At 53.0% G+C, this 26806-nt stretch overlaps 7 protein-coding genes across 7 annotated transcripts; 3 read left to right on the top strand and 4 right to left on the bottom strand.

The window, feature by feature from the left end:
- Window positions 1-673: 673 nt before the first annotated feature.
- Window positions 674-1669, top strand: JN550_005580 (uncharacterized protein; the record flags this gene model as incomplete). The annotated part of the gene is made up of 4 exons (XM_049317223.1): window positions 674-779; window positions 830-1100; window positions 1166-1360; window positions 1420-1669. 4 exons carry the CDS (start codon window positions 674-676, stop codon window positions 1667-1669), a joined length of 822 nt encoding a protein of 273 aa, XP_049172593.1.
- A 1283-nt stretch (window positions 1670-2952) lies between these two features.
- On the top strand, window positions 2953-4560 carry JN550_005579 (uncharacterized protein; the record flags this gene model as incomplete). The annotated part of the gene is made up of 1 exon (XM_049317222.1): window positions 2953-4560. The coding sequence occupies one exon, from the start codon at window positions 2953-2955 to the stop codon at window positions 4558-4560; it is 1608 nt and encodes a 535-aa protein (XP_049172592.1).
- Window positions 4561-4815: 255 nt separating this feature from the next.
- JN550_005578 (uncharacterized protein) lies at window positions 4816-5758 on the bottom strand (the record flags this gene model as incomplete). The annotated part of the gene is made up of 2 exons (XM_049317221.1): window positions 4816-5405; window positions 5467-5758. The coding sequence occupies 2 exons, from the start codon at window positions 5756-5758 to the stop codon at window positions 4816-4818; spliced, it is 882 nt and encodes a 293-aa protein (XP_049172591.1).
- A 1453-nt stretch (window positions 5759-7211) lies between these two features.
- On the top strand, window positions 7212-10231 carry JN550_005577 (uncharacterized protein; the record flags this gene model as incomplete). Its single annotated transcript, XM_049317220.1, has 5 exons — window positions 7212-7370; window positions 7449-8672; window positions 8733-9161; window positions 9259-9887; window positions 9961-10231. 5 exons carry the CDS (start codon window positions 7212-7214, stop codon window positions 10229-10231), a joined length of 2712 nt encoding a protein of 903 aa, XP_049172590.1.
- Window positions 10232-10793: 562 nt separating this feature from the next.
- Window positions 10794-12800, bottom strand: JN550_005576 (uncharacterized protein; the record flags this gene model as incomplete). The annotated part of the gene is made up of 1 exon (XM_049317219.1): window positions 10794-12800. The coding sequence occupies one exon, from the start codon at window positions 12798-12800 to the stop codon at window positions 10794-10796; it is 2007 nt and encodes a 668-aa protein (XP_049172589.1).
- Window positions 12801-19093: 6293 nt separating this feature from the next.
- Window positions 19094-21761, bottom strand: JN550_005575 (uncharacterized protein; the record flags this gene model as incomplete). The annotated part of the gene is made up of 3 exons (XM_049317218.1): window positions 19094-20624; window positions 20711-21361; window positions 21463-21761. 3 exons carry the CDS (start codon window positions 21759-21761, stop codon window positions 19094-19096), a joined length of 2481 nt encoding a protein of 826 aa, XP_049172588.1.
- Window positions 21762-23695: 1934 nt separating this feature from the next.
- Window positions 23696-25626, bottom strand: JN550_005574 (uncharacterized protein; the record flags this gene model as incomplete). Its single annotated transcript, XM_049317217.1, has 4 exons — window positions 23696-24878; window positions 24942-25179; window positions 25337-25454; window positions 25510-25626. The coding sequence occupies 4 exons, from the start codon at window positions 25624-25626 to the stop codon at window positions 23696-23698; spliced, it is 1656 nt and encodes a 551-aa protein (XP_049172587.1).
- Window positions 25627-26806: the final 1180 nt, after the last annotated feature.

The following is a 26806-nucleotide window of genomic DNA, read 5'->3' as shown; positions in this document are numbered from 1 at the left end:
GGCCTCAGCTTACCTGGAAATCCAACTTAAGTTCACTAGGACTCAAGGCAGGAACACCAGGATCGTTTACCATAGTAGTTAAGAGGAAATCACTTGGATACCCGAAATGGAGCACCGCTCTTCGTGCTGGCTGTAGCTTTGGTGGAGCATGCACTCATTCAAGTACGCCTGGTGTGTCCGCACCGGCCAGTTACAAGACCCGACGATGGCAGAGTCCGGCAGCGACTCATCCCGCTCATCGCCGTCTGCTTGCATTTTCCGTACGTTATCCCAGCAGAAGCCTAGCATTCTCTTTATTTCTGGTTCCGGGAGCTCCATCTCATTATCGTCGGGAGGATCAGGCGCGCTGACTCGGGAGCTACCGCAGTTGCAAATCATGCGATTCTGCCCCACATCATACCACTATCGCTTGATTTCCAAAGTTAGAGCGTCGCCAATTGTAAAGCGAGGATTTGCAAGTATTGCAAGTCGAAATTGGACTTGGGGCAATAAAAGCCCAAGTGCTTTCACGATGAAGAGTTGCATTGAATGAATAGACCATTGCGACTTTGTTTCCTCATACGGCATTTCACTAGTATTGATTCCACGCTCAGAGCGTCAGCCGGCACTAAAGTTCTCAGGACTTACAGACAGAAGAATAAACAAGGAAGGAAAACAATCTACTTCGCCCAACATGATACCCTCATTACGGCCCATGAAACACATAGATCGTAAAGATCTCTATACCAATCTCGAAGCCCGCATTCAGTATCTACACACATTCCTAGATTTCAGCTCAAGTGGGAAACCTTAGGTCCAGCCAGAATGCGACAGAACTGACAAATCGCAGGGGATATACAAGCGCTTGAGGATGGCTCCAAGTACATTAAACAGCTCATTCCCGCAATCGTGAACATCGTATATCACAAGCTGCTGCAATACGATATCACAGCACGTGCTTTCCAGACGAGGAGCACCAGCTATGAAGGGCCGGTCGATCTGACCCTCGACGACAACAGCCCTCAGATTCTGCACCGCAAGAAGTTCCTGCGTGCCTATCTCGCCAAACTGTGCTCAGACCCCAGTACTCTTGAGTTCTGGGAGTACTTGGACAAAGTCGGGTAAGTCGTCAGTCTTGATTTCAACGTTACGAGTTTTAGAAGTTGGAGACTGAACGGGACCCTAGCATGATGCACGTTGGCCGGGGGCGTGAACACCCTCTGCACGTGGAATATGTTCATATCGGCGCCTGTCTGGCGTTCATCCAAGACACCATCACCGAGGCCATCCTGTCGCACCCGCGGCTGCGGATGGACAGGAAGATCGCCATCGTCAAGGCCATCGGCAAGGTGATATGGGTGCAGAATGATCTGTTTGCAAAGTGAGTTTCCGCGTTCAGATTTTACTCACGTGTGACATTGGAGCTAACCGGGGTTTCAGATGGTACGTCCGCGACGGCGATGAGTTTGCCGAGGAGATGGAGCAGCCCGAGATCGAGAAGGAGGGCTACTTGAACGGCAAGAAGATCCTCGTCGATATCGAGGAAGCTGCGTCTGCTTCGCCCAAGGCCGGTGTCTGCCCGTTTTCGGGCGTCAGAGGCGCCGATGTGAGTTCCTGCGACGGGTGCGAGAACAAGGACGATGACTGCGCGACTGTGATAGCTGCGAAGAAGGAGGCCGAGAGCAAGTAGCGGTATATGCCTGTCAGAGATTAGGGTGGGAGAACTTATACTTGTAACTGGATCTGGGCATTGAGAGCTGATGATCTCGGCGGCGTTTTCGGTACTATATAAGAGTATTACGGGTGATTCAAAAAGATGAACAAATGTTAAGCAAGTTACTAGCTGCGGATCTGTATAAAACATATACATTGTCCAGCTTTCCTTACTTTGATATGTCTTTACACTTGAGACCGCCTATATTTCATTCCACCTGGGGCAGTTACTGCATATCCTCATCTGGAGGATGCCCGACACGGAGCTGAGCTCTGGTTTCACTGCCGGGAGCCCCCCGAAATGGATCACCTCCTGGCCGTGACATTCAACTCGCATTCCGAGGAAAATCGCCGTGAATGTGTGTACCGGTGCTATATGTGCTATGTTCTCCGAAAGCAATGGAAGCGTGCAGCCGCAGGGTCCACGCCACCAAGGTTGTATTGGGCCAGCGCAGACAAAACCACCCTAGATGACCCCCGGCTGCAGGGTCAATCATAAGTCTTTGGGTACACCAATGGTGAGGGTATATTATATAGTAAAGATGGACACATGTGCATGAACCAGACCAGACGGTGCCATACGGGTGCAACCCCCACACCCGGCGACTTTTTGGCCCAACGGCGATAGACGCGGGTACCTGCAACTGTGATTCGCGCAGCAGGCAACCCTTGCGCTTCCCAGCTAAACAGCCGCTGCGATGATTCTGAGTGGTTGCATTGGTTTCCAGAGACGCAAGACAGCTCATCTAGCATATGTTGATAGATTTCCCCAATATGAGGCGACGAGTGTCGTCGAAGCATCCCAGGTGTCCTCTGCATGACGCGGAATTGGGCGTTGTGATTGGCCCACGCTGGTCACATGATTGCGTGCACTTAGTGGTCGAGGCGACCCATCCGGACAAGCTGTCGCCATTCACGATCCCAAGCATCGCAACCGCAGTCATTGGATGGTTTCCGTCTGCAACCACTCTCAAGCTGTAGCGACATCGTTGCGACCCAATGTTCGTCGCCGCAATTGGGCAGGATGGCAGCGTAATACATAACTCGCCTCCGTCTTTCGTCCAGCCCGTTTTGACGGCCACTCGCGACTGAAACACGTCGAGTTTTCAGGAAACGTCAGCCATAACGCGTCGTTGCCTGGCATCGCAATAAACAAAAGAAAACAGCCTGAACTGTACCTTCACATGAAACGCCAACGAAGCACCTCCCTCTACGCCTGCAATGACACCCGGGCTCTTTTTGCAGCAATCAAAGTCCAAGATGCAAGCTTGGGTGCTGAACAACGGCCCAAGTGCCAAGGCTGCCCCTACCACAACCGCAGGTCATGTACACATGGCCGATAGCTCTGGAAGTCCCCAGAAGAGCCACGTACATCACGGCCAGCCGGCACCAGCACAACCTCAACTATCTTCAGCCATAGAGAACTCACCCCCTAGATCGCAACAGTACCAGTCCCGGATGCCCATTGTCAACCACCACAACACCTCCAATGCTGCTTCCAGAGCTGCCGCCGCCTCGGCTGCTCGCATTACGGCCGTGGGCCGAACCGCAACTGGCCGTCCAACTCAGCCCAGCCATAGCAGAGATGGTTCCTTGAACATGCCTCGGACCCGAACCATCACATCGGAGCCTATGCAGAATGTGCCAAGACAAGCGCCGTTCTGGGAAGGGTCGACTGTGGACGGCTCAGCCTTCAGTGAGACTGCCAGCATAGCTGATTCAAGGATAGCTCCGCCATCTCGAGCGCCGTACGTGGACCCGGGCTTCAAGGCGCGAAACACGCCACGTCATTACTCGAAAAGGGATTCTGATGCCGAGCGCGTACCATTCGTTATCGGCGATAATGGCATTATCGATCTGCTGAAGGCCCCGCTGGCAAGAAGTACTTCGACTTCTGAGGCTAGAGCTCGGGTGGGCATCAACCAGATGCATCAAGATTCTGATCGTTATGTTGAAGACGCCCAGTATCCCGCCGGTTTGGATACGTCACCTGCACAGAACACATTGAGTCACCGGGGGGCAAGGATACCACTCCGAACCACTAAGCGTGAGTCCTTTTCGGAAAGAACCTTGTATCCCAATGGTCAGGACGAAGCGTCATCACCTCCTGACCACGCCTATCAGACACCAGGCAACGGCCTGGACTATGCAACACGAGACAGCAAGGGGCATTTAAGAGTTCCAACCCATGAAGCGCACCGCTCGACAATGTTTGAGAATATCGATACTCCCATAGCGAGCCACCAAGATCTACCAGAATCGGATGAGGAAAGCTTGGCTGAGCAGCCTACACCTAAGGCATCAGCAAAGTCTTCGCAGCCGGTTAACCGCCAGCTTTTCAGTAAGGACAGTCAAGCTAGCAAAGGTCGGAACAGCCTCAGGGAGAGCTCTATGCCCCGCTCCGCACCCGAGAAGCGGCATTCCTCAGTAAAGAAGAGACACTTCGAACTCGACTACGACGACAGCGCATTGGCAACTATGAAGTACGATGACCTGAAGAAGCAAGCCTTCGACTTTGACCCGGCACAAGCCGAGTCCCACTCAGCCCAGCATCCTCCGCAGGGCACCTTGCCTGAGAAGCTAGAACACTGTATGAGCAAGGACCAACAAGCGCAAGCCACCTTCTTTACGGGCATGTCCGTCCGGGAGTGGGATGATTCTGGTGACTGGTTCCTGGAGAGATTCGGGGACGTCATGCACCGTCTCAAAGATGCTCGCAAAGCCAAGCGGAAGCTGGTGGACGACTTTGAGGCCGAGATTGCCGAGCGCGAGGAAGCTGTTAGAGTCAAAATCCACGGCATCGGCCAGACCTTGAACGAACTCAGGAGCGAGGGCGAGGTGATGATGAAGAACAAAGAGCTCGAGTAAGAAAGAAAGAGGTAGACGTTGGATCGGCGAATAGAGTTTGGCCGGCAAAGGCTTGAACCATGTATACTGTTTCTGTGGCTTCTGCACGTGGGGTTGTTGCTTTCACGGCGCATTGACGGGGATTGAAAGACTCACGACATTACGACTGCATGACCGGAGTTTTGACATTAGCACAGCTGACGAGTTGCTTTATATAAATGTAAACAAGAGTTCGATCTCCTCAGGTCTAGCTTGTGCGTCTGATTCTATACGAGCTCAAATGAAGATGGTTTGCTTCACCTTTCTGTCCTTGCCGACGACCAGTCTCAGCTGCTGCCCGGGCTTCCCGGGGAACAGCCCCTCCCTGAGCTTGTCCGAGAACAACTCGTACGCCGGATAGTAGGCATCGACGAAGCGGACGACCTGCTCGTCCGTCATGCCCGTGCCGCGCTCCTCCCGCAGGCGGACCTCCTGCTCCAGCCGCCAGTCGTACACGTAGCCGGTGTCCTCGGCGTCGATGTGGACGAAGGCGTCGAACAGGCGCGTGATGTCGTCGTAGCCGCCGCGCAGCCGCTCGTTGACGAACCGCAGGTGCTCCGGCCGGTGCCGCCGCAGCGTCCGGCTCGCGCCCGCCCACCGCGCCGAGACCTCGCCGTCCGCCAGCGCCCGGAACCCCACGCACCACCCCTCGAAGATCACCACCTGCACCCGCGCCTGCCCCGGCCCGTTGACCGTCTCCCACGCCGCCTCGGCCACCCGGTCGCCCTGGCCCGAGTACGCCGACTTGTCGTACTGCGGGATTTTGGCCTGCTGGCCGCTGGTGATGGCCGCGAAGAACTGCTTGGCGAGGGCCATGTCGTGCGTGCCTGTATGATGAGTTAGACTTTTTTTTTTCCTCTCCTTCTCGTCTTACGAATGTTGACATACCTGGTTCCCCTCGGCAGGACACGAGCGCATTGTCCGGATGCGCCTCGGCCAAGGCCTGCTGGTCCTCGTGCCGGAGGTAGAAGTCGTCGATGCTGACGACGAGGGTCGGGAGGCCCTCCCGTTCCCTCAGGGTCGTGGCGAGAGCCTTTACGAGGGTCGTCTTGCCTATGCCCTGGACGCCGTTGATGCCGATGATGAAGGGCTTGTCGGGGTTGTTGGCCTTATGCGCCTGGAGGCGGTCCAGGATGAAGGGGATGCATATCGGGGACTTGTCGTCAACTACGTGGGCCATGGTTGCGGGCCAATGATGTTGTGCGGTGAGGGGTCGGGGATGTGTTATTTATGATACAGGTATAGGTAGTATAATGATTTACGGTTTCTCAGTTGCTCTCTACCAGACTCTTGGTTGACCTACAAGACTCCCCCTCTGAGCCGATGCGAGACCGGACGCGCGACTCGTTGGCACTAACTCCATAACTTGGGCACTGCTCAGTGTGGTATTTGATCCTTCTTCACCCGCAGAACGCAATGGCGAGCCCGGTCCCAACGAAAGGACTGCACGTTGTGTCTGATCTCGGGGAAACCATACTTCGGGGGACCACCGTAGGCCCCTGCTTGCTGAGCCTCACGGGGTAACTACGCCTGGAGCTCTCTATCTCGCTCTATACAAAGTCCGTGGCAATGGAACGTCGGCCATCTCACGGGGGATAAGCCCGTAGCTTCTGTGGGGGAATTGCGGGGTGCCTTAGTCGTGCCCTACAGTGGCCCAGCGGGCGTACAATGTTAATCCCGACGGACCTGGACGGGCGTCGGCAACTTGCGCAATCCGTGGGCCGGCAGTCGTAGTCCACGGGCGCCATGCTGGACGAGTATTGCGGGAAAAGGTGCCTCCATTCCTGTTGCCATTTGAGCCGCCGGTTACACGCTCTGTGCAACCTCTCTCTATCTATCCAGCAGATCTTGCAGATATACTGTAGGTACCTACAGTAGGTAGTCAGTGGTCATTGAATCCACACCAAAACAAATGGCCTGTCGGAGAGCGCGACGAAGTCGTCAACTACACAGCACTTGGCGCCTGGTCTGGGTCGAAGAAAATGGTGAACATGTGATGCGTGCCAAAAAGAAACAATGTTTGAGGCTCGACTCAGCATCCATTTTGGCGCCCACATGACCTCATCCTCCAGCAGTTCTGTCTGGTGTCTCTGACTGACTGCAGGTGTCTGTATCCCCACCGTCCACCGTCCCCCAGGGTGCACAGGTGGCCCAGGGCGCTCGTTAGATTGGCATGTGAAGCGTTCCCCCGGATAGGGGCCTGGATTGGGCCTAGCGGCAGCGTGGGCGGTGGGCGGGTCGTACAGTAGACTCCAAGACCAGAAAGGCCCTGGGCCCTGGGCCCCTCGGCATTCTGCAGTCGCGCGGTGCTGGCGCTGGCTAACCAACTGCCTCGGCACCCGAGGTCATATCTGGGGCCTTGGGGGGGCCAGCGGCGGCAAGCTTCGCCGGGATCAAGTCAAGTCAACTTGGGTGCAGCTCAAGCCGAAGACAGCTGTTGTCCTGTCTCTGGAGCTTTCGATTAAACCACAACTCATTCCTCTCTTCTTCTTCATTCCCCCATATCCATATCCATATCCATATCCCTCTCCTCCCTCGGATCTGTTCTTGTGTGCTTTGGGTTCCAGGAATCTGTGCTGATTGATTTCTCTTCCTTGTCGCACACTTGAGCTCCTCACACACACACATACACGATGGCGGAACAGCTGCGCTTTGACGACCAGGTTGTCGTCGTCACCGGCGCTGGTGGTGGTCTGGGCAAGGCATATGCTACCTTCTTCGGCTCGAGAGGAGCCAAGGTCGTTGTCAACGATCTCGGTGGCTCGTTCAAGGGCGAGGGCAACTCGACAAAGGTAAGACCCGCTATCGTAGCGTAGCCAACCCGGCGTCATCGCCGTCGCATGGCCACCTTTACTGACACGCAACTGCAGGCTGCCGATGTAGTCGTCGACGAGATCAAGAAGGCCGGCGGCCAGGCCGTTGCCAACTACGACAGTGTCGAGAACGGCGAGAAGATCATTGAGACGGCCATCAAGGCCTTTGGCCGCATCGATGTGCTGATCAACAACGCCGGTATCCTGCGCGATATCAGCTTCAAGAACATGAAGGACGAGGACTGGGACCTGATCATGAAGGTCCACGTCAAGGGAGCCTACAAGTGCGCCCGCGCCGCCTGGCCCTACTTCCGCAAGCAGAAGTACGGAAGAGTCATCAACACCGCCTCGGCCGCCGGCCTGTTCGGCAGCTTCGGCCAGTGCAACTACTCGGCCGCCAAGCTGGCCCAGGTCGGTTTCACCGAGACCCTCGCAAAGGAGGGCGCCAAGTACAACATCATCTCCAACGTCATTGCCCCCATTGCCGCCAGCCGCATGACCGAGACCGTCATGCCCCCGGACGTTCTCCAGAACCTGCGCCCGGAGTGGGTCGTGCCCCTCGTGGCCGTCCTGGTGCACAAGAGCAACACGACCGAGAACGGCGGCATCTTCGAGGTGGGCGGTGGCCACGTTGCCAAGCTCAGGTGGGAGCGTTCCAGCGGCCTCCTGCTCAAGGCCGACGACAGCTACACCCCCAGCGCCATCTTGAAGCAGTGGAACAAGGTCACCGACTTCTCCAAGCCGCAGTACCCCTCCGGGCCTGCCGATTTCATGACCCTGCTTGAGGAGTCGATGCAGATGGGCCCCAGCGAGCAAGGCGACAAGGTCGACTTCAAGGGACGCGTCGCCTTGGTCACCGGTGGTGGTGCTGGTATCGGCCGCGCATACAGTCTGGCCTTTGCCAAGGCTGGCGCCTCGGTCGTTGTCAACGATCTGATGGACCCCGACACCGTCGTCAACGAGATCAAGAAGCTCGGCGGAAAGGCTGTTGGTGTCAAGGCCTCCGCAGAAGATGGCGAGGCTGTCGTCAAGGGTGCTATGGATGCCTTCGGTCGCATCGATATCATTATCAACAACGCCGGCATCCTGCGCGACAAGGCCTTCACCAACATGGACGACAACCTCTGGGACCCCGTCCTGAACGTGCACCTGCGCGGCACATACAAGGTCACCAAGGCTGCCTGGCCTATTCTCCTCAAGCAGAAGTTTGGCCGCATTGTGAACACCACCTCCACCAGTGGTATCTACGGTAACTTTGGACAGAGCAACTACGCCGCAGCGGTAAGTGGAAATGTCATGGACTTGAAATCAAAGAGACCAAGTCGCTAATTGATATGGTAGAAATGTGGTATCCTAGGTTTCTCCAGGGCGCTTGCTCTCGAGGGCTACAAGTACAACATCTACGTCAACACGATTGCCCCCAATGCTGGCACCGCCATGACCAAGACCATCCTGCCCGAGGAGCTGGTCCAGGCATTCAAGCCTGACTACATAGCACCTCTCGTGCTGGCCCTCTCTGCCGAGAAGGGCCCCAAGAACCCCACTGGTGGTCTGTACGAGGTTGGCAGCGGTTGGGTTGGCCAGACCAGGTGGCAGCGAACGGGAGGTGCTGGTTTCCCTGTCGACGTTCCCCTGACCCCTGAAGCCGTCCTGAAGCAGTGGGAGAAGATTCTCAGCTTTGAAGACGGCCGCGCGGATCACCCGGAGAAGGCTCAAGACGCCGTCCAGAAGGTCATGGCAAACATGGACAACAAGAGCGGGGCTGCCAAGGTATGAGCTTTACATCATTCTTGCCCCATGTCTCTCTCATCTTGTACATACATATGTAGTGTAGAATGAAATATTGACGAACTTGTTGTTGAATCAGAAGAGCTCTGCCCCATCCGGACCTGCACCGTCGGGCGACAACCAGTACCTGCAAGCCATTGCCAAGGCAAAGGCTGCCAAATCCCCCGAGACCGAGTTCACATACACCGACCGCGACTCTATGCTCTACAACCTCGGCATCGGTGCCAAGAGGACCGACCTGTCGTACATTTTCGAGGGTGCCGAGGACTTCCAGGTCCTGCCCACGTTCGGCGTGATCCCCCAGTTCGACGTGAACACCCCCTACACCATGGACGAGGTCGTCCCCAACTTCAACCCCATGATGCTCCTGCACGGCGAGCAGTACCTCGAGATCAAGAAGTACCCCATCCCGACCGCGGCCAAGACCAAGAACCTGGCCAAGTTGATCGAGGTCGTCGACAAGGGATCCGCCGCCATCCTCAAGGGCGGCGTCAGCACCGTCAACGCCGAGACGGGCGAGGAGATCTTCTACAACGAGTCGACCGTCTTCCTGAGGGGATGCGGCGGGTTCGGCGGCCCCAAGAAGCCCGAGGACCGCGGTGCCGCCACGGCTGTCAACACTCCGCCGAAGCGCATGCCCGATGTGGTTGTCGAGGAGAAGACGACCGAGGAGCAGGCTGCCATCTACCGCCTGAGCGGTGACTACAAGTATGTTTTCCTACAAAATTCCCCTTCATACAATATCCCTCAAGGAACAAAATAATTGACCAATACTGTCTAGCCCTCTTCACGTTGACCCCAACTTTGCCAAGATGGGCGGCTTCAAGCGCCCCATCCTGCACGGCCTGTGCTTCATGGGCATAGCCGGCAAGGCCGTGTACGAGAAGTTCGGCCCCTACAAGAACATCAAGGTCCGCTTCGCCGGCACCGTGCTGCCGGGCGAGACCCTGGTGACCGAGATGTGGAAGGAGGGCAAGAAGGTCATCTTCCAGACCAAGGTCAAGGAGACCGGCAAGCCGGCCATCTCGGGCGCCGCCGCCGAGCTTGTGTAGAAGGAAAGTGGAGAGAGTCGAGACTAAGCGGGAAGGAAATGAGCTCATGAAAGACAGCATGTAGGATTGTACGATTTTTTAGTTATAGCTCCTTCAAGCGGACACCGGTAGTTCATTGAACCGGGAAGGGAGTCTAGTATAGTGATTCCAAATCAAATATTTTGACTATCAATTAATGTGCAGTCTTCTACTGCTCTGTGTCGCACGTCTGATGCTATCTGTAGATCAATAGTTAGAAAGGGGGTATACCGATACCATTCCATGCCCCTTGCCGCTTGCCGAGCCGCTTTCCCCACTGCGCAGTTTTGGCAGTCTGGCAGTCTGACAGTTGCTATGCATTCCTTTACGTTCCTATACGCCAATATTACAAAATCCATTGTCTTCTCATCTCGGGGTCTTGTTCCGTCCCTGTTACAGGCTTGTAGATGCTCTTGATTTAAGGCGCAGTCTAGTCCAATACAAAAAAAGCCCCGTATGAATGCCGATCGATAAACAGCCAACGCCTTTGTCGCTTGCCCAAAAGTAGAAAACCCCAGCAAAAAAGAACCGCAATGTAGTTGGATCAAGAACCGATGATGAACAGCGTCTCGACGATGGAGTCGCAGATGTCGCTGATGCTGGGCATCCGGACGCCGTGGTTGACGAGGCGGGTGACGACGTCGTCGCGCTTGCTGGCGACGCCGGTCTCGAGGTAGGCGCGCTCGGGGCCGCTGAGCTCGCGGCGCTCCGTCTCGCGCCAGCGGGCCTCGGCGTCGGCCTTGGCGGCGCGCAGGAGGGCGTCCGTGTCCTCGGCCTGCCAGAGGTTGCACTTTGTGCAGTCGCGGCAGCGGCGGCCGTCGCCCTCGGGGCGGAAGTGCTCGCAGAAGTGGGCGTAGCCCTCCGAGGCGGCGCCGATGTCGCGCCGGCACACGTAGCACATCTTGTAGCCGCACGGGCACGTCAGCTTGTTGCACCCGGCCGTCTTGACGAACGACGTGCTGCACCGCGGGCACACGCGCTTGATCGCCAGCGACATGGCCTGCTCCACCTGCGTCCGCAGCGCCACCAGCGACGACTCGTGGCACACGTGGATGTCCACCCACGCCTTGCTGCACGACAGGCACGACGCCTGCCCGCACGCCGGGTTCCGGCACGTGAACTTGAGGCCCATCCGCCGCCGCTGGTACCGCGAGACGGCCGCGCGGAACTGCCCCGTCAGGTAGCTGCGGAAGGCGCCGCTGCAGGACAGCACGAGACAGGCGCACGCGACGAGGAGGAGGGGGATGGAGAGGGGGAGGACGAAGGAGCAGAGCACCAGGAGGACCAGGTTGGGTATGTTGCTAGCTCGTAGCCTTAGCCTGCTCTGGGTGGTCGGAACGTACAAGTCGTCGACCTCAGCGTAGCTGCAGAAGGGGCACCTGATGAGCGGCAGGTCGCTCGCGATGAGGTCGTGCTCGGCCAGCCGCTGGTCCATCTTGTGCAAGATCTCGGCGCCGTTCTTCTGGGCCTGCATGGCGCGGTAGATGTGCTCGGTCGGCACGCAGCCCTGGCACTCGATGGTCGACACGGCCGGGCACCGAAGCGTACCCGAGTCCTTGTTGATGCTGCGGATCCAGCCCTGCCCAAACACCGCCTCGGTGATGGAGTGCTGCACGCAGCGGAAGCAGACCATGTGTCCCTCCGTGTTGCAGGTTGTCATCTCCTCGAATGTGACGTCGGAATAGCAGCAGGCGCACTCGAAAGTGGCCTCGCAGGCCTCGGCCTCTTCGTTGTTGAGTGAAACGGCCAGCGTGCGATCGGTCTCCTCTCGCGTAGCCGTCTCCTGTCTCTTGAGTGGCATGATGAGCTCCTCGAACAGCTCTCTGTCCAGCTCGGCGTGGCCCGTCGACTTGATCATCGGGATGATGGACCCCTGGCCTGAGGACTTCCACACCACCAAGGGATGGTTCTCGGCCTCGCCAGTGGTGACGGGCTTGCGGCGGAAGAACAGCGACTGGATCGTAAACTTCCAGGACTTGGTCGAGAGGTCGACGAGGGTCGGTCGGGCGTCGAGGTACGAGTAGTTGGACTCGGAGAGCACCGCTTCGATCGAGGACCGGGACAGGCCCTTGAACTCTTGCAGGGCCAGGCAGCGCACTGCGTCCCGGTAGGCGTTCCCCCGGAAGGTCTCGGTGATGGGGACGAGGGTATCGGCCGCTGGGCCCTGTGCGTCCTTCTGGGCGTTCCGCAGCCTCCTCCGCCCCTTGACGTATGCGGACGGGTTCTTCAGCATCGCGTCGGCGACTACCGCTAGCCTCGACTCCTCGGAGAAGCTGGACAGCATCTCCCGGAACACCTCGACCTGGACATCGGGGAAGACGGCGGCCAGGACCTCGAGGCTCTTGTTCAGGTCCAGCGTCTCCAGCGCCAGGGGCTGCGCGGGCTGGAGCTGGGACTCGTCGGAGATGTACGTCGTCGAGGCGGGGTCGGGGGACTTGGGGCGTCGCACGGGGGACGCTTCGGGGGTCGCGCCCTGGTTCCGGGACGATCGTGACTTGGACGAGCTGCTGCTGCTCCGCCCCGAGGCGCCCAGGAGGCCGGTCAAGAACATTGTGGTCGAGTGGCCCCGGTCGGGTGTCCGGGCATGGCGCACGCAGAGACGGGAGCAGGAACAGGAGCAGGAGCAGGAGCAGGAGCGGGAAACAGAGGGACAGGGAACAGGTCGGTTCTATCCGCGTGGGATCTCGTGCAGTAGTACTGGCGTATGGCGGCGGCGGTGCGGTGCGGTGCGATATAGTGCGATGCGATGCGCGATGCGCGATGCGAGCATTTACCTAGGCCGTAGGTTTGAGGCTACTTCGGCAGGCGCATCTCTACCCCTCCACTCCCATGGTCCGAGAGGCGGCGGCCGAGTTACCGGAACTTTAAATGGACCAAGAGGCTCAAATCCGAGCAGATCCAGATGGTAGTTTGAACTTGGGGGAGAACAAGGCAGCCAGGGCAGCATCAAAGGTTCAATCAGTCAGGGTCCTTTGCGCAATCTATCTTCTCTGGACCCTTTGCCTGTCCAGCGCCCGGCCCCTGCTAGTCGCGGTCGGCGCGCTCTGGTCTAATAAGCGCAGCCCACTAACACGGGCTGCGCCAAGACACAAAAGACTGAACACAAAGTTTCCATTCCCATTCCGGATAGCCTTCTGTAATCATTGAGATCTATTTGTATTTTAATGGACTTGGTTCTTCAAAAGTCAAGTGCCGATCAAGGTGGTGGAAAAAATTAGTATGTAGTACGACTGAGACCAGGACCCTCACCCTGTTGTGCATAAACCAACACACCGAGACTGAGCTCACGTCTCCGAGTCAAAGAGATTGCGGACAAGAAGACTTACTATGCTAATTAACACTGCCAGATCATCGCTCAAATCTCGGCACTTGATGCTTTCTAACACCAGCGTCTGTATAGGCTTCACTATACTCATGCCACTTACATAGGATGAATGCTGCAGAGACATTTCTGATTACCGAACCATGGCATCCGGCAAATCTCCGCTTGTTCCCCTCCCCAAGCCCCATTAGCCTTCGGCATTTGCCGTGCTTGGCCTGAAGTTTGTCCGCGTTTGTGGGAACCCAGAGTCCACAGCCCGGCTGACTGCGCCATTTGTCATATGTATTGTTTTAAGCAGCCCTTTTCTCAACAAATCCACTGGCCCAGTGGTCTAGTCGTATGATTGTCGCTTCGGGTTATTCCCTCACGAGAACCGTGAATGTGACAGGCCCCGGGTTCAAATCCCGGCTGGGCCCAGGAAATTCCTTTTTGCCCATTGTTGGGAATCTTTTTCCACTGTTTTCCTCCGGGGTCTTTCAACACGGCAAGGCTCACAAGGAGAAGCTCAGTACGTCTCGGTGTAGAGAATATGCATCATTATTTTAGACTGGTTCGTGGCTATGTAATCGTCCTCACTCTGACCTTGTTAGAACCTCATCACTGGCATTATCTTTCTTATCCTCTTTACCCCCACGTTCACGCAAATGACCAGGCATCATGCCACATGCTTCACTCTGTTCTTTCATATGGTCACATGGACTTATACTGAGCCACCGACTTAGCATATTGATCAGAACGAATGGTTGATGAGATGTTCGTGATGGTGACGAGAGACGGTGAACAACCAAAAAGGCATTTGCACCATGAAGCCTGACGAGAGGGAAGTGGGAGGGGGGTATTATGCCACGTGTTGCCAGGAGGGAGTAGCGCATCCCTCTCTCCCTCTCGCCCTCTTTCACACACACACATCGCCCTGCCGTGTTGACCGACCCCGGAGGAAAACAGTGGAAAAAGATTCCCAACAATGGGCAAAAAGGAATTTCCTGGGTCCTTACTTCAGAAAACACTAGGTAGATGACAAAGCGTAAAATATAGAACTTGCCATATGATCGATCACAAATGCTACTTCGCGAATTGAGTAGGCCACGAGGAACTAGTGACATGCATGAGTAACCATTGAGTGCCATCCATATCGAATCATTGGAATAAGATGCTTTGAGCGCCGATGTTGTAGAGAGTATCCAGGCCGCCGAGGGACCTGCTGTGGTAGTTGACACACATAAGCAATATAGAGAAACTCAGCGAGAAGACAGGAGACATCGAGCGAGCTATCTGACCAGCTCATACCATTGCGACTTAACTCGTACGTGATGTGCGGGTTTGGCAAGGCTTAGGCATCCCAGTTGTGGATCATATTCAGTCCGACTTTCCTTATACGGAATAAAGGATTATTACTCGGTTTACGAGTAGATCGATCCCGAATGTAATGCTCTCCCATTGGAAGATGAAGGATTATTACATCGCATGCGAATCGATTAACGTAGAATAAGCTACTGCTTTAATAAAAAGCATCAGATTATTCCATGCCATCCGAGTGGACAAATGGCGATTTCCTACTCTTTCACTAGGGAATAAAGTATTATTCCACGATATACGAATGTCTTAATTGTGATTAACCGGATGCTATGCCAGTGATTGCACTAGTCAACAGACTATTATTCTAGTGGCCTAATCGTTATATCTACCTGGACAATGGTTGCGTAAGTGCCTCATCATGTGCTTACTTCACTACATAAGCAGAAATAGCCTATTTGTTAAAAAGATAGGACACTAGAATTATTGCAGTACGTATCTGTGCGCGTGGTTGTGGTCCATTCTGTCGGGTATAAGACGCATGTATTGTGTACCACCACGGGAGCTGTTTGGATATCGACTACATAGTGTATGGAGCGGCGCCCGAGTTGTACATTGTGCTGCGCAACAATTTTCCCTTCCGTGACTGTTTACGTCCACGTGAATTGATCCGTCCATAGCCTGCATGCTCCGTTCCTGTTAGCCACAACGGTCACCCATTGTTTTTTTTTTTGACAGCAACGCAGGGTTGTGGTAAGCCGCAACCGGGTGTCAGTGTGTCTTTTACATGGTAGGTTAGGTGCAATCGTAGATATACAATATGAGGTAAGCATTCCAAAGACTATATCTTGCTTCCGTAGCTGTAAAAGCACTAAGAAGGCAATTGTATTGCGGAACCGTGTGGCACTTACCGGCAACCCTCCCTTCTATGCCACTCTGTTCGTTTAATATACTGAGTGTCCGAATCCTCCGTACAGATCCCCCAGGGCAGAGCCTCGGGACGTAGTTGTAACTACGGGATTATCCTAACACAGAGTTATTTAATCACGATGTATGAATGATTTTGTGCTCAATGCGGTTCCTTATTGTCAGGCCTGGCGAACAAATAGAACCTAATGACATACCGTGTACCAACACAGTAACAGACAAGCCGTTAAAATAATTAATAAGACAATAACACAGCTTTATATAAGAACATAGTGTTATAAAGCCATTTATTATAGATAGACATACTACTAGTGTAATAACATACATCCCACGAACAAACACTAATTATATGTGTAGTTAGATTTAAACTCTAGAGAGTTGAACATTAGATCGTGGGTTGACATTACACTGTAACATATCCGATGAATACATCGACGTCCTTACTAAGAAACTCTCAAATCGTCTCAATTTGAACCTTGTGTAAGGGTTGAACATGGAATAACTAAGTTGACATCGATGCTTGAAATTCGGCTCGAGGTGTGGGGAGCTATTGGGATAGTATAGATTGCTTGTAAAAGTCATGCCTGTACTTTAATAAAACTGGCATCGTGGTAGAGAACTGTTCAGCGTTGATAATCCGACCAAGCTCATTTACAGACACGACCAGTGGCGTGTAAAGAACCCGGTGGTATATTTGGATCCGTGCTTTCGATGCATCGGCTCGAGACAGAAGCCATAGGAAGCGGGCTTAATAGAGACGACTGGCGGAAATGTGTTTCTCGATTCAACCTATATGCAACAGAGTCCAGGTATCCCTTACCAAGCCTTCTCCGTGTGCATTGGTTGTTGAGAGTTGGAATGATCTCGCGGTTCCATTCCTTGAATAGTTCGCTAGAAGATTAGCTTTAAGTGTAAAGAAGGGAATGGGCCAATATTCCAGTGATTACCTCGCGGGACAGTCCTGAGAAGTTGCGAGAGGATCACATCATAACTTACGAGTTTCGTGATTGATCTTTATATAACACATGGTGGGCACTGGATTTTAAAGGGGAGGCGTTATAAATGGTAGTGAGAAAGTTAAGGGATCATGCCCGGTTTAAGAAATACTACGCTGGATGCTGCGTCCCAAACAGAGATCTGAGAGGTAAGACTTAAAGGAAGGTGCATTGTTATAAAGGAAAGGCATAAAATAAAAGGAAGTCACGATATAAAATGGAAGGCGCTATACAAAATGATGGCGCGATATATAAAAGGAAGGCATAGTATAAAAGGAAGGCACGGTAGGAGGAAGGTACGATGGGAGGGAGGCACGATAAGAGGAAGGCACGGTAGGAGGAAGGCACGATGGGAGGAAGGCAGGGTAGGAGGAAGGCAGGGTATAAAAGGAAGCCACGATGGGAGGGAGGCATAATGGGAGGAAGGTACAGTAGGAGGGAGGCACGATAAGAGGAAGGTACGGTAGGAGGAAGGCACGATAGGAGGAAGGTAGGGTATAAAAGGAAGCCACGATGGGAGGGAGGTATGATAAGAGGAAGGCACGGTAGGAGGAAGGCAGGGTATAAAAGGAAGCCACGATAGGAGGGAGGCACGATGGGAGGAAGGTACGGTAGGAGGAAGGCAGGGTAGGAGGAAGGTATGATAAACATTTAAAGTTAAGAAAGAAAGGAAAGAAGAGCTCTCTCCACAGTTGTGGCGGTTGTTATTTATTAAGGGGATTTAATACGGACGAACACTTAAAGGTGTAACAGCCTTCGGAGCCTCACACTGTCGTTTCCGGTCAGTTTACTGCCTTAATATAAGTCATTAACTCGATCCTTTTTTAAACACCTGAAATGAGACTATTACAGTGGGCACGACGACCAAAACACCCCTCTCACTGTCTTTTATAACCAGTAAGGATGCCCGCTCGGTATTGAAACAGGAATGTACCTACGTTATACAAATCGACATTGAGCACACTTTCGTCACGTCACTAAACAGCTGTGCCACGGTTGGTAAATGGAATATATCCGAGAGACCGCTCGACGGGGTAACCTTGGGACAATGTATCAGTCACGAAAGGAGCCACCAATCGTAATCAATACCGGGCTAAGTAGCGCCGACGTTTGGCATCGAAAATGATGGGCTCAAGATTAATGACTGTCGCTATATCTATAATACCGCCGAGCGAGACCTTCGCTAATGGCCAAGTGGATGAGTCCAACTACATCAAAGACGCTCCGAAAGGACCAGCAGTTTGACTAAACCGCCACCTGAGTTCCGAATCGTACGTGCCAAGAGTACGGTGTATTTTCTCGATTCAGTGTCTGACAGAGGTATCCTTTCTTCCCTACCATCCTTTGAAGGTCCACATCACATTGAGTCATTGACTCTCCATTGACTAGTTCATCTCGTCGCCCACCCACGCACATTTTACGACAACGATATGCATCGTAAATGACAAAACCTCGTCACATCCTAGTAATCATTTACAGTAAAGACCGTTATCATCATCCATTAGATATCATGAGTCTACATCTTCAGCACTAGTGGTTTAGTGGTAAAATCCATCGTTGCCATCGATGGGCCCCGCGTTCGATTCGCGGCTAGTGCAGAATTATCTTTTTGGAGGGTTTGTAATTTTCGGAATTGCATTTAAAACTAGCCAACCAAATTTTTTTTTTCACCTACATAACATCTCTCTAGTAGAATTCTCAAAGCGCTTGCAATGCCATATTTCTTAAATGTACTCGTTATAATTGTGGGAGACGTGGTCTTGTTAGTTTCGTTTAGTCGATCCCTTTCTCGTTGCTAGCATTTCTCACTGTATTTATTGTGGCTCTTTATTCGGGACTCGTCGACCACCGAGCTTTTAGGCGCTAATCACCGTGCATACTAATTTAAGCCACATGTATTTCATTAAATCGTCAAAACTTAACAAGATCCGGATACACCCGGTCCAATAGGCATTGTGGCAGAGTGGTCTAATGCGATAGACTAGAATCGCTGGATCTCAATCCATTGAAGCTATCTATTCTCTTCGGAGGCGTCTGTTCGAATCAGGCCAATGTCGCTCATTTCTTTTGTCCCTTGGACATTATTTTTTGAGGCTGTTTTCGCCAAGATTTTGGGTTCAATTCCCCAGAAGCAGAGCGATGCGAAAATTCGTTACTAAGGGTACGTCGTGATGCTTGAAGCTCTGAGCTGTTACTAAGTTACTAGGGACATGTGATTGGGAATCGAGTATAATTGTATTCTCGTTTATTACGCTCCCGTGACTCACATTACTATGGCATTATCTGCGGGTAGATTTAATTCTAGCATCAAACGCAGGCCCACGCCGTAATAGCAAGCGAGACAGTGAGGAGCGATATCAACGAAGCAGCAGAATCAGTGCTCTTCACCGTCCGGGATCCACCACTAGAAGGAGGTGGGCCTGTCCCGCCTGACTCACTCTTTGACGCACTGCCAAAGGGAATCTTGAACACCCAGCTATATTCATCAGCATCTCTCACCTCCTCGCTAATGGTAAGCTGCAGACTGCCATTACTCAAAAGCTGGCTTGGCACCACAGTCCCAGCCTTGCTTCCACCCACAATCACTACGTTGTCACCAGCGACATACGGGACCGGGCTGTTGAGCACCAGAGTTGAGTTTGGAGCATAGAGCGTGGTGATATAGAATGCATCAGCATTCTGCGTGAAGCGGACCGTGCTCCCTTCCTCCGGAGTGATAAACCAGTACGTCGTGTTGAAGATGGCCTCGGCATGAGACTGGATCCACTTCCCTGCAGCACGAAGGTTCTCCTGCTCGATCGCAATGATGGTACCATTGGCGGTCGGTCCAATGTCCAATAAGAAGTTGCCGTTCTTCGAAATGATGTCCATAAGGCTGGTCACGATACCCGACGGTGTGATATATGCTGAGTCGGGAGTGGCTCGGTTGTAACCGTACGAAAATGGGTCCATTCCGAGACTGCTCTCCCATTTGCGGATTTGGACGGCTTCATATCGAGCATACTCGGGTGTGTCAAAGTCGCCAGGGACCCCGCAGCGGTTATCCAGCAGAACTTGTTTTCCTTGCTCTGCCATTGAGTTGAAATAATGCGCTGCGAACTCGGCTGTGAGATTCGGTCCACCAATGTCGCACCACATTATCTCAGTTCCCATGTCTGCCAAGGTCAGCATTTGAGGAAGCAGCACATCCGTAACGTAGTCATCAACAGGTACATGTCCAGTGTATGGAAGCGTCTCGTTTGTGTACGGGTTTGTGGCATTGCCTCCAGGCCAAGAGCCGAAACCGTACGGAGCATAATCAGGATTGAACCACTCTGGTAAACTGTAGTATGTTGCTTTGTGGAGATGAGGCTGGTGTTGATCTGCTGCGTCGAAAAGCATCTGTAACAAGTCCTTGTGCGGATACTGAGCAACGCTCGTTCTCTTTGTCACATTCTCCGGAAGATCAAAGATGGCATATCCATCGTGATGTTTCGATACTGACACGAAGTACTGTGCTCCTGCGTCTGCGAACAAATCAACCCATTCCTTGGGATCGTAGGCCGAAGCAGTGAAGTTTTGGATGAAATCATCGTATACGATATTCTCTCCATACGTTTCGAGATGGTGCTCATAGGTTCCGACGCTAGTGTTAGGTCCTTGGTTCTGCCCAGGAAGAAACATGAAGTCAGCACATGACTCAACGCAAATCGTGATGACTACAAGCCAACTTTGTGGGTCAGGAAACTTTACCATCTGCCACCAATACCATTCTGCGTAACCCTCGTTCTTGCCGGCGTTACCCCAACCTGGCACAGCATAGGGCCCCCAATGGATGAAAATGCCGTACTTGGCGTCACTGTCTGGAGGTTAGAACGACAAAAAGGCTCCAAGCTCACATTCAATCGTGCTCCCAAGGACTTACTATGATGGGCGTTAGCGTACGTCTCGGTCTTTGATTTGTGGATAAAGCTTACCTTGAACCATGGCGACGATTCGTGGCTGTAAATAGACTCGAATGTTGGTTCGTACGACGCGATTCCGTATGTCGCATTGAACGAATAGCTGGTGTTGACACCATTCCCTTCGATATGAACAGTGGCAGTGCCGCTGGTTCCGGGTGCGGTACCATCCGTATTGACTACACCGACTTTGACCTGTGCTTGATCACCAGGCCGCAGTCTGTTGATGGTGCCTGGGTTTACTGTTTGAAGCCCAGATGCGGAGACGGTGACTTTGACGCTGTTGTTGGCAAGGACCCACTCGTCACCTGCATTATTAACCAGCACCTCCACGATTTGCGTCTTGTTGGTGCCCTCGAACCACGTTTTGGTCGATCTGGCATATTGCACGTCGAGACTAATGCCAGAGCCGGCCGCAGGAACCAGCGAAACGGCAAAAATATGTAATCTAGTTTCCTCGGTAGCGCCTCCGGGGCCATTGGCATCTCCGGTCGTGACATTGGGCAGCTGCAAGGTCTCGAGTTCCTTAGTCGAATCCAACCAGTTAATGGTCTGGAATATCATGGAGCGGTTATAATCGATGGTGTCATTTTTAAAGTGGTACGGAAAGATGACGTCTCCCCCGTATGGATATCTAATCAACATCGAGAAATGTCAATAGGTGACGTGGATGGAAAAGCAAATCCCAAGATTTCAGACAGGCAACACTAGATATTGGATTTCAGATTCACTCACGGCCAATTCCAGAACGGGTCAACAAGAACCGGCCCCGATGTAGTCGACCCGTCAGTGTAAGTAGCATTCACAAAACCAGTCGCTATAGCTGTCTCTGCTGCCGCAAGCAGATGCACGCTGAAATAGCGACCCTTTGGTGGTGAGAGCTTTTGCCCTTGTGCTAGAACATTGTCATTGCCAGACTCGGCATACTGTGGGAAGATGTAATTGACGCCAGAATATGTGAAGTTGGCTGAGGGTAGGTATTGCGCTGGGTAGCCAGAGTGCAGGCCGTCAAAGTCCGCATCACCAGGACTCATGGCAAACCCACGATTGTTGAATAGGTCGGTTAGATCCATTGGAACAGAGCCAGCTCCACTGGTCCCGTCGTCTGTCCTCTTGGGGTTTACGACGAGTCCCCCTTGGGCCAGACATAACGGCACGAGCCCAAGTATTATTGTTCTTGGAAGAATCATCGTAATGACCATGGGCGACGGAGACAGAAAGGGTGAGAGAAAAAGGTACAGTGATGAAATTCCGCAATACTATGAGGGCACATTTATAGTTGCATCTCTGTCTTCGGCATTGCTACTGCAGCATCGTCATGTAGTAGCCAAATCATCCGTCGGGTCAATGATGGAGAGGATTTCCCCGCACATTAGAGGCCCAGAAGGTGAAGTAGTCCAGGATGATGGCCTCATAGTGTGGAAGATCGTCAACCGTCGGGTCAATGATTCAGTGGGTTCAACCATTCGGGTGGGTTTCCCCGCACATCGAAGCAGGCCCTGGCTGCAAGCAGTAAATAAGTTGTTTACGTTGCATCGCGCCTCACGCCAGGGTGTCTGTGCTGTATTCCTCTGTGGCAATTGGAGGGAACCATCTCCAGCAACGGGGTTTGGGTGTACTTAAATGATATAAAACTGACGTGTGCTCTGTACTTCTCAAGGCGAGAGATGTTGAAGCCACCAAAATGACACTAACAATTCCGGCAAGATCCTCACTAGTTTTGACCCTGGTAGTTGTAGCGTGAAGTCTTGTGGTTCATGTCTACACTCGCGTGATGAGTTACAAGTATTATTGTTAAGAAATGATGCGAATGGAGAGGGGCGTGGCTAATTGCTGTATTGTCTGTTGTGGATATTTGTCCACGCAGTGCACTACTTAATGACGCAGAGTCGACTGTATCAAGCCTCGGGCTGCACATACTCTCACTTAACGTCGTTTTCATGTTATCTTCTGCTCAGAAGAGTTTCAATAATTTTAAAAATTAACAACATAGTTTGCTAGGTTTGTTTAACTTTATTGGCAGTGCACAATCCAAGCATATTATCAGTTTTTGTACAACATAATTCGGGAAAAGAAGGATATTTTACGGGCTTTAATCCAAGTTTCAGTGCCGATGTCTCCAGTGCTTTCTTAATAAGACATCAGAGATGTTGTGGAAGTGGAATGGTGGGTCGAATTGAGTCTTGATTCGTCCCTTAGCCGCCATTGGACCTGCCAGCATCCTGGACGACATAACCTTTTCATCCTGAGCTCGCAGCATAGAGGCGTGCTGACTGTCTCATACTTTGCCCCTGGATGCGGCCTCTCTTCATACGTCGTAACTTCTCATCCAACCATAAATCGCGTGCTAACTAGGCGAACATCTCCCGGCAGTAGGGTACATCGACTTGGTGAAGGCGAAGGTGCGCTTACCTCCCTTCCGTTGGTGTATATGACATTCTCCGAGTTCTTTTCATGGCCAACCGGAGAGTTCGACAGTAACCGCCCAACAGCTGTCAGTAGTGCGATAAACCGGAATTTTGATGGTTCAACCTGGGAGAACAGACTCTACAACACATGCGTTCTCCTAAAAACACCTTGTCTCAATCTTCGCCTTAGGTCCGAGGAGATGCAGGAACACAATTTTCGACGTTCAGAGATGATGAAAGCAACTCTACTAGGCTTAAGAGATTATTGACCTGTATACCTACCTGTCGAACGAAAATAGTTGGTCGCAAGGTCTCAAATAAGTCGTTCGGCAGTCTTCGCATATTACTCACAGATTGGAGACACGAAACACAAGGTGGCTGATTAGTCTGTACAGTCCTCTGGTATTTCAAGTAGCGCCTCTACGCGTTAAGTCTTATTTTGGTGCCTCTTTCGAGCATACTTTATGAATTTGAATGGGTATCTTGGGTATCTCACTACATAACTATGCTATCCAAGCAGGTCCTAGACCCGGCGGGCAAGAAACAGGTGCACGCACCACTTAGTGCTCCGGACCGTCCTTCTGCTTCTTTCTGAACGTGAAAAGATGCAGCAACTCCGTCCAGAACCCAACAGGAGGCTTGGTGAATGTGGACTCGTAGGCCTCTACGATAGGTCGCTCCCATACAAGGTCAATTGTCCGCGGGTTCAGGACCTTGGTGCGATGGATCAGCTTCCAGCCAAAGAACAAAACTGGTGCTAGGATGACCATGGTGTAGTAGATAAAAAAGTTCTGAACGCTCCAGGGCTTGAATGACGAATAGCCGTAAGTGAAGACAACCAACGTCATTCCGCAGAGACCAATCCAGCCGCAGTAAGGCTGGCCCCAACCAGTGTAGGGGAATGACCGACGGTCCACTCCCTGTGCCTTGCAACCGTAATAGAAGAACAGGTACGTGATGCACATCGTAATGTAGTCGATGATACCGCCAGCCGTGATCAGGTTAACAAGCCAGGTGAGGACCTCTCCAGAACTGCTTCCTAGAGACAAGAACGACAGGAACGGAAAGATCATTACGACGGCGAAACAGAAGACGGGAACTCCGTTCTTTGTGCAATATCTGAGGAACTTCGGGGCCCGACCCTCCAGAGCCAAACCGTAAAGGTTTCGAGTTGCGCAATACGTATAAGTGTTGCCGGCCGAGAAGATGCTGGTCAACATCAAGGCGTTTGTCAGATGGGGGAGACCTTTGACTCCGAGGTTGTTCATGGCAATGACGTAGGGAGAGGCAGCAGCGGTTCCTGATCCTGAACCTCCTGAGCCCAGAATTCTCAGGAGTGTGGGATCGTTGTATGGAATAACGATACCAACGCACAGGGCTCCGAGCATGAAGAACATACCGAATCGCCAGTAGACGGTCTTGAAGGCAGTCTTGATGAACTTGCTCGGGCGCTTGGCCTCGGCTGCCACCATTGCAATGTACTCCGGGCCGACGACGGTGAAGGAAGCAGACCAGAGAGCGGCGAGGAAGCCTTCCCACCGGCCCAAACTGCCTGTACTGCGGTATTCTGCAAACGAGCCTGGATTCGACCAATACCGGAACCCATATGCATCATGCTGCGGGTTGGCGCCGGCCATGGTGAATAGGGTGAAGAAGAACAAGATGAAGATCAGAATGACCTTGCCACCGGACAGCCAGAACTCAGCTTCTCCATACGCGCGCACAGCCAAGACGTTGAGGAGCCTGGTCGCTTGTTAGCTAAACTCAATAGACTTCATAAGCCAAGGCTAGAGTGTAAGAACTCACCCATAGAGCACGATACAGGCTGCGCATACAGCTGCGGCGGGGATGTCATCCCTCCAAAATGTAAGGACGAGGTTGAGAGCCGTGATTTCGTATGGGATCAGTAACGCTTCGTAGAGGAAAAAGTTCCAGCCGACCATGAATCCGAGGGCTTCGTCGACCCACTTGCCGGCCATACGGATGAAACCTCCACTGACAGGGTGCAGTGTTGCCATTTCGGCCATGCAGTTATTCACGGTACCTGTGCAATTTCAGTCAGTAAATATACGTCAATAACCAGCCAATTTCGTCCGTTGGTCGTGGGTTGCCTGATTGGGTCCCGGCGCCGTTCCTACGGCGTGTGGGTCCCCAGAACGGCGACGGCAACGGTAGCAGTAGACACCGACAAAAGCACTTACCGAGTAGACATGCGTACAAAGAGTAAGCAATGAAGAGCGAGCCTGGACCGCCCTGCATCAAACCCGTGCCAATTGAAACGAAGAGCGCAGTTCCAATGGAACCTCCAATTGCGATCAGCTGGAATCTGGGTGTAAGTAAATCTTAAACTGAACGGCTCAACGGGCGCCCGTACCTGGATCTGGCGATTGTCCAGCCGGCGCTGCAGCTGGTCGGCATTGTCCGAGATGCCAGCCTGGACATCTACGTTACCGGAGCTGGTGTCCTTCTCGTCCGTGGGTGAGATAGCCATGGCGAAGATAGGGTCAGAGAGCAGAGGAGAGCGAAAAAAAAAATTGGTGCGAGACGGGAGGGAAACGGAAAGGAACGGGGACCGAGTGGCCGGCACGCACTCTTAAGCTGCTGGGTCTTCGCCGCCGAGAAGAAGTGGGTTCCCACACCGGGCTCCATCTCGCCCGCGTCATAAGGAGATGGAGGTGGTTGTATCCCTGGCCATGCAGATGCTACCACAGTAACAGCCTAGCGCGATCCTGCCCTGCCCCCTAGTCGGCCGAGCCTGCAGCGCTTGGCGGCGTCGCTTGTACGTCAACAGCGAATCGCGTCTAACTTTGACTTCCCAGCTACGGGGAGCCCATTGAGAATGCACATTGGATGCAAGCCGGGCGTGACGGTGCGGGCGTATGTTTGTCTTGTCGCCCGCGCGCAGCATGTCCGCGGCAGACGAATGGGACTCGGCGTCCTCCTGCGCCTAAGGCTCATAGCCTCACGTCACCCCACACAGCCTTGGGGGCAACTGGACATGGATGGCCGAGCTGAGCGGCCGAGCGACTGGGGAACTCTAGCAGATGCGGGGCCTGTAATTTACGCTTTCCAGTGTCCCTCATTGGGCAAGGCAGCACACGACTAAGAAATGGTCAGGATTACATTCCTGGCCCGGTCCTGTTTCGCCTGCAACTCCGTAGAGTGCCTTGACTTCTGCCCTCGTTAATCGCGCAACATTAACGGGGCGATGGTGTGGGAATCATGCCGTTATCCGACGCTACTCGCCCGACCGGCTGTGTCCCCCTCGGCGGTGGCGAGGCAGAGTGAAGCCGAATTAACTCTGTCGAACAATTCTTACGTTTGGTCCTCGGGAGGCCTAGCAAGCCTAGTTAAGTGATCGAGCTGTCAAAGTAACGTAACGACAACACCATCGCACGTCGGCCGGCGTTGATCCTCACTGGTCAAGACCAGAATAGCATGAAGATACGGTAAGAAACCAGACATGACAACTTGCCCAGCTTGGATCAAGCACCGTTTCTACGTTCAGTGGTTTCTAATTCAAGAGAAGCCAGGTAAAGCTCCTCGCGGGAATGTTTGCCAGCTTAATGAAGTGCATATGTTTTATGATTCCTGGGGGTACTGGCGAAATACTTGAGAACACACCAAGCATCTCAGGGACTTTGACGGTCCATCGATCGCCTCGTTATCAA

The sequence above is a fragment of the Neoarthrinium moseri genome (genome assembly GCF_022829205.1).
Source record: "Neoarthrinium moseri strain CBS 164.80 chromosome Unknown scaffold17_Wmoseri_CBS_16480, whole genome shotgun sequence".
Taxonomy (NCBI): domain Eukaryota; kingdom Fungi; phylum Ascomycota; class Sordariomycetes; order Amphisphaeriales; family Apiosporaceae; genus Neoarthrinium; species Neoarthrinium moseri.
This window is presented reverse-complemented; position numbering and strand designations above follow the sequence as displayed.